Source organism: Sarcophilus harrisii, chromosome 2 (genome assembly GCF_902635505.1).
Source record: "Sarcophilus harrisii chromosome 2, mSarHar1.11, whole genome shotgun sequence".
NCBI classification, from domain to species: domain Eukaryota; kingdom Metazoa; phylum Chordata; class Mammalia; order Dasyuromorphia; family Dasyuridae; genus Sarcophilus; species Sarcophilus harrisii.
The window spans coordinates 106,384,745-106,406,832 of NC_045427.1; the positions used below are offsets into that span (position 1 = coordinate 106,384,745).

The following is a 22,088-nucleotide window of genomic DNA, read 5'->3' on the forward strand; positions in this document are numbered from 1 at the left end:
TTGCCTCATCAGAAACATAATAGATTTTATTCCTGATCCAGTCCCTTAATTTTTTCTGCATGTGACTCTGTTTCAAGTGTGTTTCTTTGTAAATAGCATAGTGTTGTATTTTGTTTTTTAAATCATCCTGTTATCAGTTCCCATTTTATGGAAAAGATCATTCCTTTCACATTCACAGTAATGTATTTTCTTCCATTTTATTTACACACTTGTTTATCTTTCCCCCCTATTTTTTATCCTCTCTCCCCCAAAATCTTTTTTCATCTTTACTACATCTGTTAATCCTTCCCTTCTTTTGTCACCTTCCCCTCCAGCTTTACTGAAGAATAAGATAGATTTCGATATCCTGTGGAGTGTATATATTATTCCCTCTTGGAGCTAATTTTTAATCAGAGTAAAATTCAAGTGTTACTCACTGCTTCTCCCTCTCCCTCATCTTCCTTGTCTTTGTACGAGCTCTTTCTTTTGTACCTCTTTCATCTGAGATCACTTTCCTCTTTCTTCTTCTTCACTCTTTGCCCTCCTCTCAGTGCATTCCTCTTTCTCACCTTTTCATTTTTATTTTATCAAAATCATTTCATCCTAGTCAGCAAACCCTGTACTCTAAACTGTGTATATTCCTTCTAATTGCCCTAATAATGATAAACTTTTTAGGCATTACATTTATTTTCTTCTCATTGACTCTTATTGATTTGCTTATGTTTTCTTTTTTATATCTATTTTTTATTGTTTCCTTGAGTCATATATTTAAAAAATTTTTCCCAAATATATTTTTCTTTTTTTAAGATAGTTTGTGTTTAAAAGTTATTTATACTTTGTTGGTGTGTAATTTAAACTATTTTAAAACCTATTTCTTGTTTATGTTCTTTTTCTAATAGGCAGCCAGATAAACTGGTAGTTGTTTGGACAAGAAGAAGCCGAAGAAAATCTTCTAAGGTTAGTTTCTTTTTTTTTTTTTTAATACTATTTTATTTTTCCAAATGAATGCAAAGCTAGTTTTCAACATTCACTTAAAAATATTTTTTAACTTTTTATTTTTATTTTATTTTTTATTATAACTTTTTATTGGCAGAACATATGCATGGATAATTTTTGCAACATCATCCCTTGCACTCACATCTGTTCCAACTTTTCCCTTCCCTCCCTCCACCCTCTTCCCTAGATGGCAGGCAGTCTCATATATGTTAAACGTGTTAAAGTATATCTTAGATACACTATTTGTGTGCTGATCCATATAGTTCTCTTGTTGCACAAGAAAAATTGGATTCAGAAGGCAAAAATAACCTGGGAAGAAAAACAAAAATGTAAGTAGTCCACATTCATTTCCCAGTTTTCCTTCTCTGGGTGTAGCTGATTCTGTCCATCATTGGTCAATTGGAACTGAATTGGATCTTCTCTTTGTCGAAGATAGCCACTTCTATCAGAATACATTCTCATACAGTATTGTTGTTGAAGTGTATAATGATCTCCTGGTTCTGCTTATTTCATTTAGCATCAGTTCATGTAAGTCTCCCCAATCCCCTCTGTATTTGTCCTGCTGGTCATTTCTTACAGAACAATAATATTCCATAACATTCATATACCACAATTTACCCAACCGTTCTCCAATTGATGGGCATCCATTCAATTTTCAGTTTCTAGCCACTACAAAAAGGACTGCCACAAACATTTTGGCACATACAGGTTCCTTTCTCTTTTTTAATATTTCTTTGGGATATAAGCCCAGTAGTAACACTGCTGGATCAAAGAATATGCACAGTTTGATAACTTTTTGAGCATAATTCCAAATTGCTCTCCAGAATGGCTGGATCTGTTCACAACTCCAACAATGCATCAGTGTCCCAGTTTTCCCTCATCCCTAACAACATTCATCACTATCTTTTCCTGTCATCTTAGCCAATCTGATAGGTGTGTAGTGGTATCTCAGAGTAGTCTTAATATCTCTAATCAATAGTGATTTGGAACACCCTTTCATATCAACATTCACTTTTACAAAACTTTTTGTTCCACTTCTTTTGCTCTCTCCCCCTCCCAAAGCAACAAGTAATTTTATATAGATTCAACATGTGAAATTCTTCTTCTTCTTTTTTTTTTTTTTTTTAAATTTAATAGCCTTTTATTTACAGTTTATATGCATGGGTAACTTTACAGCATTAACAATTGCCAAACCTCTTGTTCCAATTTTTCACCTCTTACCCCTCCACCCTCTCCCCCAGATGGCAGAATGACCAGTAGATGTTAAATATATTAAAATGTAAATTAGATACACAATAAGTCTACATGACCAAACCGTTATTTTGCTGTACAAAAAGAATCAGATTCTGAAATATTATACAATTAGCTTGTGAAGGAAATCAAAAATGCAGGTGGGCATAAATATAGGGATTGGGAATTCAATGTAATGGTTTTAGTCATTACCCAGAGTTCTTTCTCTGGGCGTAGCTGGTTCAGTTCATTACTGCTCCATTGGAGATGATTTGGTTGATCTCGTTGCTGAGGATGGCCAGGTCCATCAGAACTGGTCATCATATAGTATTGTTGTTGAAGTATATAATGATCTCCTGGTCCTGCTCATTTCACTCAGCATCAGTTCGTGTAAGTCTCTCCAGGCCTTTCTGAAATCATCCTGTTGGTCATGTGAAATTCTTCTAAACATATTTCCATATTTGTCATGCTGTGCAAGAAAAATCAGATCAAAAGTGGGAAAAAAAACCAAAAAAAAAAAAAAACCCAAACAAACAAAGGCCACCATTAAAAAAAAAAAAAAAAAAGATGATGTTACTTTGATCATATTCAATCTCTCTAGTTCTCTTTCTGGATGTGATTATCAATTTTTATCACAAGTCCACTGGAATTGTCTTAAATCACCTCATTGTTGAAAAGATCCAAGTCCACACAGTTGATCATCATGTAATCTTGTTATTGTATACAATACTGTCTTGGTTCTAACTACTTTGCTTAGCATCAGTTTATGTGAGTCTTTTCAGGATTTTCTGAAATCAGCCTGCTCATCATTTCTTATAGGACAATAATATCCCATTTCATTCATTTACTATAACTTGTTCAGCCATTCCTCAACTGATGGCCATCCACTCAATTTCCATTTCCTTGCCACTGCAAAAAGAGCTGCTACAAGCATTTTTGCACAAATGGATCCTTTTCCCTTTTTGTTATGATCTCTTTGTGATACAGACACAGTAGAGACACTGCTGGATCAAAGGATATGTGCAATTTTATAGTTGTTTGGGCATAATTTAAAATTGTCCTACAGAATGTTTGGGACATCTTAAAACTACACCAACAATTTATTAGTATCCTGATTTTCCCACACCTCCTCCAACATTTATCATTAACCTTGCTTGTCATCTTAGCAATGGTATCTCAGAGTTGCCTTAATTTGCATTTCTCTAATCAATAGTGATTTAGAACATTTTTTCAAATTACTAGAAATGGCTTAATTTCTTAATCTGAAAATTGTTCATATTCTTTGACCACTTATCAGTTGGAGAATGGCTTGAATTTTTATAAATTTAAGTCAGTTCTCTATATATTTTAGAATTAAGGCCTTTATCAGAACCCTTGAATGTAAAAAGCAACAGTTTATTGCTTCCCTTCTAATTTTGGTTACATTGCTTTTGTTTGTGCAAACTTTTTTTTAGTTTAATGTAGTCAAAGTTATCCATTTTGCATTTCATAATATTCTCTAGTTCTTCTTTGGCCATAAATTCTTCCCTTCTCCATAGATCTGAGAGATAGATTATCCCTTGTTCTCCTAACTTGCTTATAGTATCACCCTTTTGTCTAAATCATGAACCTAATTTGACCTTATCTTGGTATAGGATGCTAGATGTTAGTCAGTGCCTTGTTTCAGTCATACTTCCCTCCCACACACCTTTTCCCAGCAATTTTTGTCAAATAGCGAGTAGTTATTCTAGAAGCTGTAGTCTTTGGGTTTATCAAATACTAGAATACAAATACAAAGATTACATTACTAGTCATTGACTGTTGTCTTGTGAACCTAACTTATTCCACTGCTCCATTACTCTATTTCTTAACCAGTACCAAATGGTTTTGATGAATGCAACTTTATTATATTGTTTTAGGTGTGGTACAGCTTGACTACCTTCCATTGAATTTTAAAAATTAATTTCCTTAAAACTCTTGATCTTTTATTCTTCCAGATGTATTTTGTTACTATTTTTTCTAGCTCAATAAAGTAATTTCTTGGTGGCTTGATTGATATATGTTGAGGACCATGTTTAAGTGTGAAACCCGGAAAGCCTGTAAAGTGTTAGAGTGGACTATACCATTAAGGGGCAGATTGGTGCTCCAAAGCCCCCACAGCTGTGAATCATAACATACTTAAGAACAGAGTTGAAGAGTTGCAGATCAGCCTTTACTGTTAATATATTTACTGATGCAGATGTTGTTCATGTCTTGGGAATGAACTAAATCAGAGGCAAGAGGAAAGAGGAGAGGTCAGAGAATGCAACTGCTCTCTATGCAAAGATAGTTTTCAACTTTGATTTTTGCAAAACTTTTTGTTCCACTTCTCTCTCTCTCTCCCTCCCAAGGCAATAAGTAATCCTATATAGATTCAACATGTGAAATTCTTCTAAACATATTTCCAAATTTGTCATGCTGTGCAAGAAAATATATCAGTCTTCTTGTATCATTATCATCATCTCGCATGATGGTCAGAATTAGATCCATAGCAGCCACTAGCTGGTGACTCCTTTAGGTAGAATTGTTATATTAGCTCAACCTACCCATGAGCATTTGATATTTTTCCAGTTGTTTAGATCTAACTTTATTTGTGTGAAAATAATTATGTAATTAGGTTCATATACTTCCTGGGTTTGTCTTGGTAGGTAGACTTCCAAATAGTTTATATTACATACAGTTATTTTAAATGGGATTTCTCTTTCCATTTCTTGCTACTGGCTTCTTAAACCACTAAACACATTCTGTCTGAATTCAATTCAACATTTAGTTCTTATATACTTAAGTCATGTGTAATAACATTTAAATGATAACATCATACATTAACAGTTGTTCATAGTAAAGCATAAATATACAATTTTATTTTACTTTTTGTTCTAGATTTTTTATTTCATTGGGATGGAGAAATCCAGTAAAGGACTTCTCTTTATGCTCACTTGTCCCACTCCACTCCAATTCCAAAGCAAATCAGTATCTTCTCTGTGACTTTTAATTTTAATATATTAACCTAGAGTACTGAGATATTAGGTGATTTGCCTGGGGTAGCAATCAAGTATTTGTTGAATATTGGATTTTAATCCATGTCTTCCTAATTCTTAGAGTCTCTTCTCTATCCACTACACCAGTGATAATCAAGCTCAAAGAAAAATGGGGGATCATACTCTCTGCCTTTATAGCTTTGTATGACTTTTTAGAGTTTGTACTGACATATCTTTTGAGAACTCAGTCTGATTCCATGCTGTAATGAAACCTTACAATAGGATTTCATGTCTCAGTCCTTTTATACTTGGGGTTATACAAAAATAATTAGTTATTTAAGATCTCTTAGATGTGCCAGTCTGGATGAATCAAGAATCAGAATTAAGGTTCCAGGAGAATATCAACAATCTAAGATATGCAGACAATACCACTCTGGTGGCAGAAAGTGAAACAGAATTAAAAAGTCTCTTGAGGAGAGCATAAAAGCTGGCTTGAACTTTAATATTAAAGTAACTAAGATCATGACGTGATCTCATCATCTCTGGAAAATAGAGAGAACAGAATTGGAAGCAGTGTCTGATTTTATATTTTTGGGCTCAAAGATCCCTATAGATAGTTACAACAGCCATGAAATTAAAACACTTGTTTTTTGGAGGGAAAGCTATGGTAAATCTGAAATCTTTTTATTGTTTTGAAAAAGCAGAGATGTCACCTTTTTGACAAAGATCTTTATGGTCAAAATTATGGTTTTTCCACTGTGAATATGAATGTTGGACTATAAGAAAAGCTGAATGCTACAAAAATTGATGCTTTTAAATGGTTATGTTGGAGAAGACTTTTGAAAGTCCCTTGGACAGCAAGGAGACCAAATAAGAATCAATCAATATTTAAAGAAATGAATTTAGACTATTCATTGAAAGGTTAAATATTGAAGTTGAAACTCAAATATTTTGGTTACATAAGGAGAAGACAGGCTTTATTGGAAAAGGCTCTGATGAGGGAAAAAATTGAAGGCAAAAGGAGAAGGGGATGGCAGAGAATGAGATAGTGGTCTGGAAGCAGCAAATATGAGTTTGGAAAGACTTTGGGAGATAGTGGAAGATAGAAGGACCTGGCATACTATGGTTCATGGGATCATGAAGAGTTGGACTTAATGGAACAACAAATCATTGATGACGTTGCTTGACACTTATAGAAGAGGACAAAAGGAATGGAATGTATATATATATGTATAGAATGGGTATATATATATATATATATATATATATATTATAGAAGAGGACAAAAGAAATCAAATTGCTCTGAATCTATTTCTGCTCTTTGGTTATTTGTGGGGGGAAAAAAACCCAACTTTTTAAGATAAAGATATTCATTGCTATCATTAATTATAAGTTCTTGAACTTTTTTACCTTTTCTAGCTCTGAATCTTGTATTCTTGGAAGTATTAGCAAGTTAATTGAACCCCTGACTGTGTCTTGGTTTTCAGTAATATTTCAAAATATTCCTTACCTCAATTCTGTATACTTAAAGGATTCAGAACTGGAGAAACTTAGGGATCATTTACTTCAAATGAAATCTAGAGAGGAAAAATGAGTTATCTATTAACACTCAAATAGAACCAGGATTCAAGCATAATCTTCTAATTCCAAGTATAATGTTTTCTTTAGTATAATGCTGGATATTGTTGCTGATATTAGTATCTCAGCCTCTATTTCTCGTGGAATTTGAGGTCTCGTGGAATTTTCTCAATTTTTCTCAATTTTTATTATGAGGAAAGGTTTTTCATTTGAAGCCTGTTTAATTCTTGAGATAACCACTTTTGAATATATATATTTGCATTACATGATGTATGTCTTTGGACCTTAATAAGCATTATTGTATCTGACTTCTGGAGTGGAGGAAAAACCCTGAATTCTTATTCCATGTGATGTACTTGAAGGCAGATATCGTGATCTCCCTAAGAACTGTTGTCTTTTCTATGCTGAACATATGGCATAATTCTCTTAACCTGTGATCTCCAGGGCTTTCACCAATATTGTTGCTCTTTTTTTGGATGACTTCTAGCTTATTAATGTCTTTTCTAAAATGTTATTGGTTCTAAAACCTTATTGGTACTGTGTTCCCGGTTCTTTTTGCTTCCTTTTGCATCAGATCATATAGGTCTTGCCATGGTTTTTCTGAAAGCCACTTCCCTCATTGTTTCTTATAATACAGTAGTACGATATATACTGTAGTTACACATACCACAACTGGAATATATGGAATTTTTTTCTTTTTAAAATTTTTTTCTCGACTTCAATACAAAATGAGAAAAAATTTAAAAAAACAAACAAACATTGCCATGTACACAGCAAACCACAAAGGCAGATTCAATATAAGAAAAAATTTCCATTTTAAGGAAAACTATATGATAAATATTAAATATTACACATTGTTTTCAAAGCTGTTCAGCTTTTCTTGGCTTTCATGTTGGTTTTCTTTTGTTCTCTTTTCAAAGTGATATAATTGGGATGACATTAAATAGATTAGTTATGTAAAAGTGTCATTAAAAAAATTCATTGGCTTTACCTACCCATGAACAGGAAATTACTTCATTTAGGTCTAAGTACCTTATTATTTGTTTAAAATTTGTTTATTTGTATATAAAATATTTTATGTTCAATCTCCTGATGAGAATAAGGTTCCAGCATTACTCATCCTCTTCCCTTGCTAGCTTCTGTATCAGTATTTCTTCTTAAGCCTCATTTATATGAGATTATTCCTTTTTCTCTCTTTTTATATAGTTTTATTTTTTAGAATTGCCCCTTCATACACATCTTTCTTTCAAACCACTCAAATGATGATAATCAAGAATACCGTTATTTTCACACATATAAAGTAAACAATTTGACCTTATTGAATCCCATATAATTGGTCTTTAATGTTTACCTTATATTTTCCTCTGATATTATAAATGTTGAATTTTTCTTTAAGTTCGGAAGATTTTGTTACAAAAATCTGAAAGTCTTTGAATTCATTAAATATCAACTTTTTTTTTCATTCAGAATTATACTTAACTTTGCTAAGTTGCTCTTGATTGTAATTCTAATTCTTTTGCTCTATGTGCTCTACAACTTTCCATGTAGTAGCTGTTAGGTCTTCTTTTTCATTTACTTTGAGTCAGTCAAGGCCCAAATGACTAAATAGGATTTGGCCTACAACCTATTGTTGGCCAATCTATGAGAATCAGAGTTCTCAAATTTTTTTTCCCCCCCCTGAGGTAATTGGGGTTAAGTGGCTTGCCCAGGATCACACAGCTAGGAAGTGTTAAGTATCTGAGGTCAAATTTGACCTCAGGTCCTCCTGACTCCAGGGCTGATGCTCTATCTACTGCACCACCTATAATCCCAATAGATAATTATCTAGCCTAATATCTTGGGAGGTTTCAGAGATCAAAAATATATATATATATACATTGGTTAGTGTACTGGTAGAGTGAATATAAATAGTAATTATTTCTATTTTGATCAGAAACCCTGAGGGTTTTCCTCTCTAAGATTGACCTTTTTTTTTTTTTTAAACTATATAAAAGAGGCCATTCTTTCTTCAATTCCTACCTAGCCAGAATCACTCAATAGGCCTTGCCTCACTCAAACTGAGACTTGTTAAAAACTTTAGTTTAAAAAGCCAAGGTCTCCTGCTGCATTTAACTCTGCATGTGACTTTATATTTCAAGTGTCATCTCTTTTACAATAAATATTGTTGAATTCAGGTTTCACATTCATTTTGCTCTCTGATTTCATTTTATAGATTAGTTTATGCCTTTAACATTCATGCTTCTATTCTTTTTTTTTCTATTTATTCTTGTGTGTGTGTGTCTGCGCACGTGAGTGTTGGGCTTTTCCTGGAGGCACCCTTAGTCTCAGTTGAAATAAATAATTAATCCAAAATCACAGCCAGCTGGTAAAAATACAAACGTTTATTTCTCCTTCCAAAATAGCCCGGTTAATTTTGGAGAGTAGTTTGGAACTATGCTCAAAAAGTTATCAAACTGTGCATACCTTTGATCCAGCAGTGTTACTACTGGGATTATATCCCAAAGAGATTATAAAGAAGGGAAAGGGACCTGTATGTGCACGAATGTTTGTGGCAGCCCTTTTTGTAGTGGCTAAAAACTGGAAACTGAATGGATGTCCATCAGTTGGAGAATGGCTGAATAAATTGTGGTATATGAATATTATGGAATATTACTGTTCTGTAAGAAATGACCAACAGGATGATTTCAGAAAGGCCTGGAGAGACTTACACGAACTGATGCTGAGTGAAATGAGCAGGACCAGGAGATCATTATATACTTCAACAACAATACTATATGATGACCAGTTCTGATGGACCAGGCCATCCTCACAGCAGATCAACCAAATCATTTCTAATGGAGCAGTAATGAACTGAACTAGCTATGCCCAGAAAAGAACTCTGGGAGATGACTAAAAACCATTACATTGAATTCCCAATCCCTATATTTATGCACACCTGCATTTTTGATTTCCTTCACAAGCTAATTGTACAATATTTCAGAGTCTGATTCTTTTTGTACAGCAAAATAACGTTTTGGTCATGTATACTTATTGTGTATCTAATTTGTATTTTAATATATTTAACATCTACTGGTCATCCTGCCATCTAGGGGAGGGGGTGGGGGGGTAAGAGGTGAAAAATTGGAACAAGAGGTTTGGCAATTGTTAATACTGTAAAGTTACCCATGTATATATCCTGTAAATAAAAGGCTATTAAAAAAAAAAATAGCCCGGTTAGTTGAGGCCTATCTCTCTGCCTGGCTCCAAGAGATCTTGCAACTTTGTCCTTGGCTTCTGCCTCTGCTTTCTTCAGCCTCCAGCCAGCTCCGACTAGTGGCTTCTCAATCTCCAGTCAGTTCCACCAGAAGAAGTCACTTCAAGCTTCAAGAGCTCCCTCTATTTATGTGATCTCCCAAAGGTTAACTCCACCCTCTGGAGGGAGAGGGATTCTGGATTATCTCCCAGAGTGCTCTCTGGTCCTAAGGGAGGTGTGAATTCAGATCTCATACTAGCCCTGAACTCTCCCAAAGGTGTGAACTCCATTGAGTACTTAGATACTTATGAGCTCTCTAAAGGTATGAACACAAGCATTGTTCAATCAGTTCCACTTAGTACCTAGTTCAAGTTCTGGCCCAAAATAACTCTAAGATTAAATTAACTCCAATGTCTTAACACTTTGTAAAGATTCCAACAGGTGAGTGCACTCAGTTTTGCTGGATAGTTTATTTTTAGTTGTAATCCTAGATTTTTTGCCTTCTAGAATATCATTCTAACCTTTATAGTCTTTTAATGTGTTTGTTGCTAAATCTTGTGTGATCTTAACTATGGTTCTACAGTGTCGGAAGTTTCTTTCTGGCTGTTTGCAATATTTTCTCTTTGACCTGAGGACCTTAGAATCTTGATGTAATATATTCCTGGGAATTTTCATTTTGGGTTTTCTTTCAGGTGATTATTGATGGATTCTTTCAGTGTTTATTTTACTCTCTTCTTCTAGGATATCAAAGCAGTTTTCCTTGATAATTTCTTGAAATACGATGTCTAAACTCTTTATTTGATCATGGCTTTTAAGCAGTCCAATAATTTTAAAATTCTCTCTCCTAGATCTCTTTTCCAGTTCAGTTTTTTCCAATGATATATTTAACATTTTCTTCTATTTTTTCATCCTTTTGACTTTGTTTTATTGTTTCCTAATGTCTCATGAAGTTATTAACTTCTACTTGCTCCCTTTTAATTTTTAAGGAATGATTTCTTTAGTGAACATTTAAACTGTGTTTTTTGTTTTTTTTTTTTAGCATTTGGCCAATTCTCTTGTTTTCTTCAGTATTTTTTTTGGTGCCTCTTTTCCTAAAGGTATTAATTGTGTTTTTATAGTTCATATCTTTTGTTCATTTATCAATTAGGGAATGTCTCTTGTTTTTTATAAATTTGACTCAGTTCCTTCTACGTTTAAGAGGTGAGCCTTCATCAGAGAAACTTTTCATAATTACTATTGCTAAATTTCCCCTGCCCCATTATATTCTCTCTCTCTCTCTCCTTTCACCTTTCTTTCCTCTGTTGCATCCCCTTTGGGCTACTCTAACTGCCCACCCGTCGGTAGCGCAGCTAGGCTAAACTTACCAATCTTTGGGCACCAACTGGATAACATAGAGACAGACCATCAGGAGGTAGGGTTAAGCAGAAAATAACTTTATTTTTAGATAGCACATATTTATACCCCCTTGAGGATCCTGGGGAAGAGGAGGTCCTCTAGGAACCTAGCATAACAGGATTGGCCTGAGAAGAGGGAGAGAGGTATGCTAGGCTTTGAGAGCACTAAGGAGGGAGATATGGTACCTGGGGTCAGATACTGCTTCTTGGGGATTTGCCCCATCTCCACTTAACCTCTCATCCCTCAGGTCCTCCCACATGCCTTGAACAGCATTCCTTGGTCCTAGAGGCTTTTTAACCCTTATACTCGTCTAAAGTGTTTTGTTTCTGACTATCCCCTCTCCCAAATTGCCCTCTCTTCTATCACCTTTTCCTCCTACTTTTCTGCAGGAGAAGATAAATTTCTATACCCAATTGAATGTGTGTGTTATTTCCTCTTTGAACCAATTCTGATGAGAGTTAGCTTCACTCCTCTCTCCCTCTCCCCCCTACTGTAAAAGCTTTTTCTTGTGTCTTTTAGGACAGACATCCCACTTCTTCCTTTCTTTTTCTCTCAGTACAGTCCTCTTTCATCCCTTAATTTTATTTTATTTTGTTAGATATTATCCCTTCATAATCAGCTCACCTGTGTCATCTGTCTATACCTGTGTCGTCTTCTAACTGCCATAATGATGAGAAAGTTCTTATGAGTTACAAGTATCATCCTCCTATATAGAAATGTAAATAAATAAATCTTACTAAGTCTCTTATGATTTCCTTTTTCTAATTATCTCTTTATGCTTCTCTTTAGTCCTGTATTTGAAAATCAGATTTTCTATTCAACTCTTGTTTTTTAATCACAAATGCTTAAAAATCCTCTTAATTGAATGCTCACTTTTTCCCCTGAAAGATTATACTCAGTTTTGCTGGGTGATTCTTGGTTGTAATCTTGCCTCTTTTGCTCTCTGGAATATCATATTCCAAGATCTCCAATCCTTTAAGGTAGAAGATGCTAAATTTTTTGTTAAACTGACTGTGGCTCTACAATACTTGAATTATTTCTTTTTGGATGCTTGCAATATTTTCTCTTTGATGTAGGAGTTCCAGAATTTGGCTTTAATATTGCTAGGAGTTTTTATCTTGAGATCTCTTTCAGGAGATGGTTGGTAAATTCTTTTAATTTTATATTAGCTTTTGGTTCTAGAATATCAGCACAGTTTTACTTGACAGTTTCTTGAAAGATGATGCCTAAGCTCTTTTTTGATCATTGTATATCAGGGCTTGATTCATGCAAGCCCTGAATCTGTTTGGATCTGTTTCCCAAATCAGTTGTTTTTCCATTAGATATTTCTTTTTTTTTTTTTTTTCCATTTGGTTTTGTTTTATTGTTTCTTGATTTCTCATAGTCATTAGTTTCCATTTGTTCAATTCTAATATTTAAGAAATCATTTTCCTCAGTGAGCTTTTGTGCCTCCATTTCCATTTGGCCAGTTTTGTTTTTTAAGGCATTCTTTTCCTCATTAGCTTTTTGTACTTCCCTTTTGCATCATTCTTATTTCTCTTCCTAATTTTTCCTCTACCTCTCTTACTGGATTTTCAAAATCCTCTTTGAGCTCTCCTGTGACCTAAAACCAATTCTTATTTTTCTTGGAAGCTTTGAATGTAGAAGCTTTGACTTTATTTTCTTCTGAGTATATATTTTAATCTTCCTTGTCACCATAATAACTTTTTGTGTTCAAAATTTTTCCTGTTGTTTGTTCATTTTCCTGGCCTATTATGTGGCTTTTAGTCTTTGTTAATGTAGGGCTCTGTTTCTGTGGTGGAGAATGCAGTGTCCCAAGCTTTAAAGTTTTGTGTAGTTGTTTTCAGAGATCTTTCTAGGGACTTATACTGTGAGCTAACAGCAAAAGTCCTGCCTCAGTGTCAGCAAAAAGGCCTCTGCAGTCACCCTCTGACCAGCTGTTTAGTCCCCCTACTTGTGGGCTGAAATCTTTGGAATCTGCCATTCATGACCGCTGCCACTCCTGCAGCACTGCTGTTGACCTATTGATTCCCAAAGCTTGCTTTAAAGTTATTTGGGGAGTTTGCGGAAGAGCTCAGCTGAGCCCCTATCTTACTCTGCCATCTTGGCTTGCTTCCCTTAATCTCATTATACCTAATTTTTTCTCTACCTATCTCATTGGATTTTGAAAATAATTTTTAAATCTCTTCCATGAATTCTTGTTGAGCTTTTGTCCAATTAACTTTTTTTTTTTTTTTTTTTTGAGATTTTTCTTGTAGAGCTTTTGACTTCATGGTTTTCTTCTGAGTTCTCTGTCAAACTAGTATCATTTTAATCTTAGGATTTTTTGGGGGGAAGAGGGGCTCATTTTCCCACCCCATTTCTTGATCTTGATCTTTCAGTTAGACTCTGTTGCTTGTATGAGAAAGGATAAGCCCTTTTGCAAGTTTCATGCTTCCGCACTACTCTTTTGAAAGCTAGTTCTGGGTGTTTTTGTAGCTTTCAGTGCTTCTGAAGTAATATGACTTGGGAAGCAGCCTAATTGGTGTTTTTCTGTTCTGATCTCTAATCATTACCCAGGAAGGGCTCCTGATATTTTGGAGTTGCAATCAATATTGGTCCTCAGGACTCTTGCTGCAATAGAAGTAGAAGTAATACTGATTTTCAGGGCCCCTGCTCCCTGGGATTGCAGATGATACTTTTCCTTAAGGTCTTCAATTCCTTGTAACTAAAAAGCAATACATACTTTTCTTCAGGACCCCTAACTCCTTTTGACTGAAAATGCTTCTCTCTTCTACTGAACTGTGACTCAGAAGTAGATATAGATAGGAATGGAGTTGCCAGATGGTTTCCTATGCTATGATGTCACAGGGGGACCCTGTAATCTCTTTGTGACTAGTTTCCAGGTCTCTTTTCCATCTCTGGCTTGAGAGCTTCCTAAGTTGCTGCTTCTTCTGTCACCATTCCCTAAGTCCCACTACTGGTGTTTCATCCACATGGGCTCTGAGCCAGACTCTACCACCATGACATAGATTTCTTTCTGAACTCCCGAGTTGTCTTGGGCTAGCAAAATGTCTCACCCTGATTTTTTGTTGGCTCTGGCACTGCAAAATTTGACTTCAAGAGTTATTATAAAGTTGTTTGGAGAGCAAGTTGGAAGAACTTGATGGTTTGTGCTAAAACTTGTACTTTCTTTACAGACTGTCTTGGCTCTGCCTCTGAAAAACCTCAGATGAACCTTTATAGTTATGATCTGAGTAAAATATTATTTATGCTGTTCAGGTTTGAGGCTTTTGAGTAGGCTATACCCTTTTAAACCCATCCATCCTCCTAAATTTATTATATATGACAAAAGCATTACCATCTTTTCAGTTACTCAGGTTTCCATACTTGGTGCAGTCCTTCACTCTCCCTTTCCTCCCCCCCCCCCCCCCAACTCTTCCCTCTAAAATCCAGTTAGTTCATAAGTTTCATTGATTCTGTCTCTACAACATTTCTCATACCTGTCCTCTCTCTCCACTGTTATGGTCATCATCCTAATTCAGGCCCTCCTCACATGCTCTCTGGAAGTAGTCTTCTAATCATCTTTCCTGTTGCTAGTGGCTTTTCTCTAAAATCCATTTTTCATACTACTTTGAAATTGAGATTACTAAAGGATAGGTCTGATATTCCTGAATAAGAAAGTTTGCTGGCTCCCTATTGCTTTTAGGACCAAATACAAACTCCTCTGACCAATATATTAAGCCCTTCAGAATCATACTCTAGTCTATCTTCTAGACTTAATTTCTGCTTTTCTTCTTCATATGCACTTTTTTCTAGGTAAACTATTTCCTGTATATAACATCTCTTTTTTCTGCCCTCATGTTTTTTTTTTTTTCCCCAGAAACTGTTCTTCTACTGTCCCTAGCATATAATAAGTGACCAATTATTGTTTGCCTTCCACTCCTTTCCCAATCCCCATCACCCTCACTTTCTCCTTTCTCAGTTATAACCTCAGTTTAGAGATATCTTTTTGTTTCCTACTAGTCAGGCATGTTGTGGATGAAGATCTAGCTTAAGGAGACTGAGGAGTGGTCAGATAAGTAAGAGAATAAATGAGAAAGAACAATTTCATGACAATCTAGAGGAGAGAGTATCTAATAGAAGAGGATGTATCAAAGTCTATAGAGAAGTCAAGAAGAGTGAAGATTTAGAACAGAAGTCATTATATTTGGCAATTTCAGTCATAGAATGAATTTGGAAGGTAAATTATGGATCTTAAAATGGTATGTTTTTTTAAATTTTAATTCTGAAGTTAAACACCAAAGAAAAGAACATTTATAGACATAGAACAATACACAGAGTATTCTACCTAATACCATGAATCTCTTTCATCTTTTAAAAATCATATATAATACTGTAAAAGCTGTCTTGCTTGTCTTGTAAATTTCTGTTCTCTTCTGTATCTTTTAGTAAAGCAATTGGGGTAAAATGACTTGCCCAAGTCACCCTATCAGGTACCTGAGGCCTTATTTGAATTCAGGTCCTCCTGACTCTTAGGCTGGTGCTCTATCTACGAAGCCAACCAGCTATTCCCTCTCTTCTTTATTTTTGTTTTTAAATTTTCAATGACCACATTCCACGCCATTTTTTTTTTAGCACCTCTATTGCTCACTACTGTCTTCTTGACTCTCTCACTAATATAGTTAGGCAAAAAGGAAGCTCAAATATGATCATGTTCAAAAATATTCTCTTTTACTCTTTTGCGTTCTGTACCCTATGTCTAGCACTGTTTCATCTTAGTTTTTCTGGTGGTATGATTGGTTACCCAATGATCAGAGTTCTTAATTCTTTGCTTTTCTTTATAGTGTTGCTGGCCTTACATGTTGTCTTGATTCTTCTTACTTCACTGATTCTATTCATTGAAATAATTTCCTCCATCATTTCTTATAACATAATAATATTCTCTTATAGTCCTTTATCACAATTTTTATAGCCAATTATCTAAAAGGCAGTTTAAAGTATTTCCTTAGATTCTTTTATTTCCCCCCTTTTGTCTCCTTTAAGATTAGAACATTTGTTTCTTACTGTGCCCTTCCTGATATTATCCTTCTTTCCTATCTCCCTTTTTATTTCTTACTTTTATGAGTTTGATGTAGTTCTACACCTAGTGTATGTGTGTGGGCTGTGGCTTTTAAATTCTACTTTGATCATTTTATATGAATGAGACTCATTTGAAATTTAATTTCCATATCCCTTCCATCATAGTTACATATAAATATATATTTTTTCATTTACTCTATTCAAGGAAAATAATATATTCCCTTTCAATTAATCAAATAAGTTTAGATTTCCTTTTTTATCTTCATTATTTAATATTTTGCTTTTCCCCAGTTACATGTAAAACATTTTTTTCATTTTTCATTTTTTAGATGTTTATTTATCTAAATACAAAATAAGAGAAAAGGAAAGAAAAGGAAAATAAAAAGTAGATTGTCATGTGCCCAGCTGAATAGCAGAGAGGATTAAAAATATGCAATATTTCTCTTTCAAGAAAGCATATATAATAATAGGTGGGATTAGATTCATGACTGGTCATCTTTTTATTGCTTCCTTGTGAGTTATTCTTTTTTTCTCTGCTCTGCTTTTTACTTTTTACTCTATTCCCTTTCCCCCCTTTCACCTCCCCTACCTTTCCCAACCCGGCTACAGTTAAGCATGGATATATATATGTGCATATATATGCACATATATATATTCACACCCAAAACCATACCAATATTTTTACATGGGTAAAACATATATTTTACAAATATATATATACTTATGTAACTACATGAACATATATACACAAACACACACATATATAGCTACATTTACATATATGTAAATATGTATCCAAAACAATGTTAATATAGATGCCATATAAAGTAGATTTCTTTCTTGATTACATTTTTAAGTTTGATTTTGTCTGAACTCAGTGATTACTATGAATTACAATGAATTCTAATCAGTTACTTCTGATTCTTGTTGTAGCATATGTGTATATGTTTTATTTCCTATCCCTGCTAACTCTTTCATTTTTAATTCTACTTTAATTCTTAATTCTGCCATTTCAAGAGTGCTGTCATAAGAAAAGATATAAAGGGGTGCTGGAGATATTGGAGGTTACAATGAAGACAAAGGATAGGAATTTGGAGTCATAAGGCAAAGGGAAAGATGGAATAATTGCCTTGCTCTTATTCCCTATCTTTGATAATTCTTTTATTTTAATTCCACTCCTTCACTTGCTTTGCCAGTACTTAAGCTCTCCCCACCCATGGATCTCTCCCTTATCTTTCTTTGTACATATAGATCCTTTTCTTTTCTTTTCTTTTCTTTTCTTTTCTGTTCTGTTCTTTTCTTTTCTTTTTTAATTTCATTTGGAATATAGATCTAGTAGTGATATTGTTAGGTCAAAGGACATGCATGGTTAGTTCTTTGTTTTATTTTGTTTTTAGCATGCATGTTTTGGGGTTTTTTTGTTTGTTTTTTTTAGCCCTTTGGGCATAGTTCCAATGTTAATATAGATGCCATATAAAGTAGATTTCTCTCTTGATTACATTTTTAAGTTTGATTTTGTCTGAACTCAGTGATTACTATGAATTACAATGAATTCTAATAATTTACTTCTGATTCTTGTTGTAGCATTTGTGTATATGTCTTATTTCCTATCCCTGCTAACTCTTTCACTCTATAGAATAGTTTGATCAATTTCACCAACAATACCTAAATGTCTCTTTTTTTTTTTCACATTCCCTCCAACATTTGTTATTTTCCTTTTCTGGCTTATTAGTCAGTCTAATAGGTACAAAGTAGTACCTCAGAATTATTTTAATTTGTATTTCTTCAGTCAGTAGTTAAGCGTATTTATTTTTTACATGACTGTAAATAACTTTGATTACTTCATCTGACAACTTCATAACTTTTGATCCTTTATCTATTGGGGAATGGCTCTTATTTTTATTAAATTCAACTCAGTTCCCTATACATTTGAGAAAAGAAGCCTTTATCAGAGGAACTTACTTCAAGATTCTTTTCACAATTACTATTGTTAATTGTATTTCTCCCATGTTTATTCTGTTCTTCTCTCTCTTTTCTTTTATCTCGTCCTTCCTTGAAAGTGTTTGCCTTCTGACTATCCCTCCCTTAGTCTTTTCTCAGTAATATCACCTTTTTCATATCCCCTTTCCCTTCTACTTTCCTTCAGGATGAATTAGATTTTCATATCTGACTGAATGTGTATGTTATTCCTCTTTGAACCAATTCTGATGATAGTAAAGTTCACTCATCCCTTTCCTCCATTTCCCTGCCTTCCCCTCCACTGTAAAAAAAAACTTTTTACCTCTTTTATGGGAGATGGTTTACACCATTCCATCTTTCCCTTTCCTTTTCTCCCCTTCCTCTCTCACTCCTTAATTTTATATTTTTTAGATATTATCCTTTCATATTCAACTCACTCACACCTGTGCCCTCTGTCTTTTAATACTTCTTCCAATTGCCCTAAAATTGAGAAAGTTCTTATGAATGTAAACAGATTAATATTAAGTCCCTTATGATTTCCCTTTCCTGATTATTTTTTTATGCTACTCTTAGGTCTTTTATTTGACAATCAGATTTTCTATTCATGAAAGTCTGGTGTTTTCATCATCAATGCTTGAAAAGTCCTCTATGTCATTCATTGAATATCCATTTCAAATGTGATGAATAGATTGGAAACTGAAATGATTCACCAAGGAATCAAGATTGGGAAGGGAGAACTATTTAGCCATTTTAAGAGTGCTGTCATAGAAACAATATAAAGGGGTGCTGGAGATATTGGAGGTTACAATGAAGACAAAGGGTAGGAATTTGGAGTCATAATAAGGCAAAGGGAAAGATGGAATGATGAAAAGTTTTGATCAAGTAGGGAATTTTGGAGTTTGTGAACATGACAGTAAAACACTTATGGATGAAAGCATAAACAAGAGTTTTATTATCTCTGTTTAATTAAGGTAAAATGGAAGGGTGATTCATGAAAACTTAGTAAATTGAGGAATTGTAAAGTTAGAGATTTGACAGAATGTTTTTATGTATGGACATCTCCCACTTTCAAGTTAAACTCCTTGAGAAAGCAATCTACATACCTTTATTTTCCTTTCTTCTCACTGTTTTCTAATCTTCTGCATTCGGGCTTCTGATCTTGGAATGATTCATTTCATATGAAGAAGTAACACGTAGTCAGTAGAATACAAATATTCCATATCCCACTTACTGCTTGTACTTGTTCTCCTACCCCAGGGAAATTTTGCTACTTCTTTTCACCCTCAGACAAATTTTGTTTCTCTTTGTCTTGAGTATTGTTTTATGTAGAACATAGAAGATATTCTCTGTGTATTTTAATAGGAGAACCTGGCACAGCTCTAGAAGATCAAGTTCATATCCAGTTTCAGACACTTATTAGCTGTGTGACCTGGGGCATGTCATTTAACCTCTACCTCAAGTTTCTTCCCCTCTAAAATAAGAATGATAATAACTTCAGTTTTCTCCTCTGTATTAGAGATGATAATAAAAATAATGTTGCCCTAGGGATTATTGTGAGAATAAAATGAGATAATAATTACAAAGTATTTAGTACAGTTTTTTATTTGTATGTAACATGATTTCTGGCATATAGTTAAATGCTGTAGGAACATTATTTATTATTATCAGCTTTTCTAGAAATTTATAAATTTATATAAATAAATTATATTAGATGATTTGTTCTCTTTTATATACATATATTTAATTTTACATAATGATGCATTTTACTAACTTAGATTTGAGTTACCATTCATTTTACTTATATGATTTCAGTTGATGGTAGACTATGGATTCTTAAGAATAGCTAAGTGGGAAAATACATATTTAATTATTTTGTAGATTATAGTAATGTAGTAAGAACTATCTATGTGAGAGTAACTGAGTGGGAATAATATTTCTGATGTGGTTTTTTTGTGAAACTAATATACATGTATTTTTATAACACAGATAAACCTATTATTTTTTTCTTTCTGCAGGCTCATAGTTGGCAACCTGGAATTAAAAATCCTTATCGTGGAGTGGTCGTGTGGCCTGTTCCAGAAAACATTGAAATCACTGTGACTCTATTTAAGGTAAATTTCATTTGTACATTTTGATTTTCCTAATAGAAATATGTGGAGTTTAAAAAGGTTTAAAAGACATAACTTATGGGTAATTTAATCATTTTGTTAGTTAATGCCATCATATTTATTAGTAAAAAGATGGTCATTTAACCATCTTCCTTAGACCAAAGACTTCATGTGGCGGTGGGCTCACAGTTTCAATGCCCTTGGAAGAATAGATGTTCTTGAGGGTGATAGTCAATCTTGATTGAATGAATGAGAAAATGATTATTTATTACAATAAAAAGCTGAGCTGGTTTACAATGAGGGTCTTGGGATACATGACTTGGATCATCCAAGTTTTGGTAAAAGAGACTTAACAATTTTCATATCACCTGTGTAATAAAAGGGAGAATCAATACTTTTACCACACCTTTCTGAATAAGAATGCAATCATTAGCCTAAATTTAAAATTTCTTTTATTGTCTGATGAGATCTTGGCTGAGGTAAGAGATTTCCTACACTGGTTGATTTCTGGATGAGAAAGTAGAAAAGGAAAAAACCTTGGTTCTGATAAAAATAATTAGTTATTAATATGAAAAGTAAGTAATCATTTCTTTCAAATTTTAAGTTTCTTGAGGACCACAACTGTATTATTTTTATCATTGTATGATCAGATTCTTAGCTTAGTTTCTGGCATGTTTGTTTTTGATTTATTCTTGATACATTCCAAAATGTAGTATTGCATAATGATACTTCTTTCTCAATATTGTAATTGTGTGTTCTTCCCATTGAAATCCAGATATTATAATGAATATAACTGCTATTAGACACATGACATGTTTTTTAAGGGAGAAATATAACACATTGTTTTTATGCTTGCCTTCTTCCCTGCCACCTGCTCATATGTGTTGTGTGTATGAGTATATCAACACACATACACACTTATTTATATATTTATACATGTGCTTATTTAGGTGTATCAATTATACTCATATATACAAACATATATAAGAACATGTGTGCATTTATGTTTGTATTCATAAACTCTGGTGTCCTGCTTATTATGGCAGCCCTTTTCATAGTGGCTGGAAACTGGAAATTGAATGGATGCCCATCAATTGGAGAATGGCTGAGTAAATTGTGGTATATGAATGTCATGGAATATTATTGTTCTGTAAGAACTGACCAGCAGGATGAATACACAGAAAGGCCTGGAAAGATTTACAGAAACTGATGCTGAGTGAAGTAAACAGAATCAGGAGATCATTATACACTTCAACAACAGTACTATATGAGGAACTATATATATGTGTATGTATAAATATGTATATATATATATATATATGTATACATATATTGTATTTAACATCTACTTTAACATATTTAACATGTATGGGACTACCTGCCATCTAGGGGAGGGAGTAGAGGGAAGGAGGGTAAAAGTTTGAACAGAAGATTTTCCAAGAGATAATATTGAAAAAATTACCCATGCATATATATTTTGGATATGTTTCCCTTTTTAATGTAAATTTTCATTGCTGAATCTTTCCAAATATCAGATTTTCAGGCTAAGGCTAG

At 33.8% G+C, this 22,088-nt stretch overlaps 1 protein-coding gene across 14 annotated transcripts in view; it reads left to right on the forward strand.

The window, feature by feature from the left end:
• The window catches only part of EHBP1 (EH domain binding protein 1), a 444,659-nt gene that overhangs the window by 117,630 nt on the left and 304,941 nt on the right, over nucleotides 1–22,088 (forward strand). For all 14 annotated transcript variants that reach the window (XM_031950538.1, XM_031950539.1, XM_031950541.1 and 11 more), the window contains 2 exons: nucleotides 879–936; nucleotides 20,442–20,537. In XM_031950538.1, coding sequence (XP_031806398.1) covers nucleotides 879–936; nucleotides 20,442–20,537 — 154 coding nt within the window. The remainder of the gene's footprint in view (nucleotides 1–878; nucleotides 937–20,441; nucleotides 20,538–22,088) is intronic.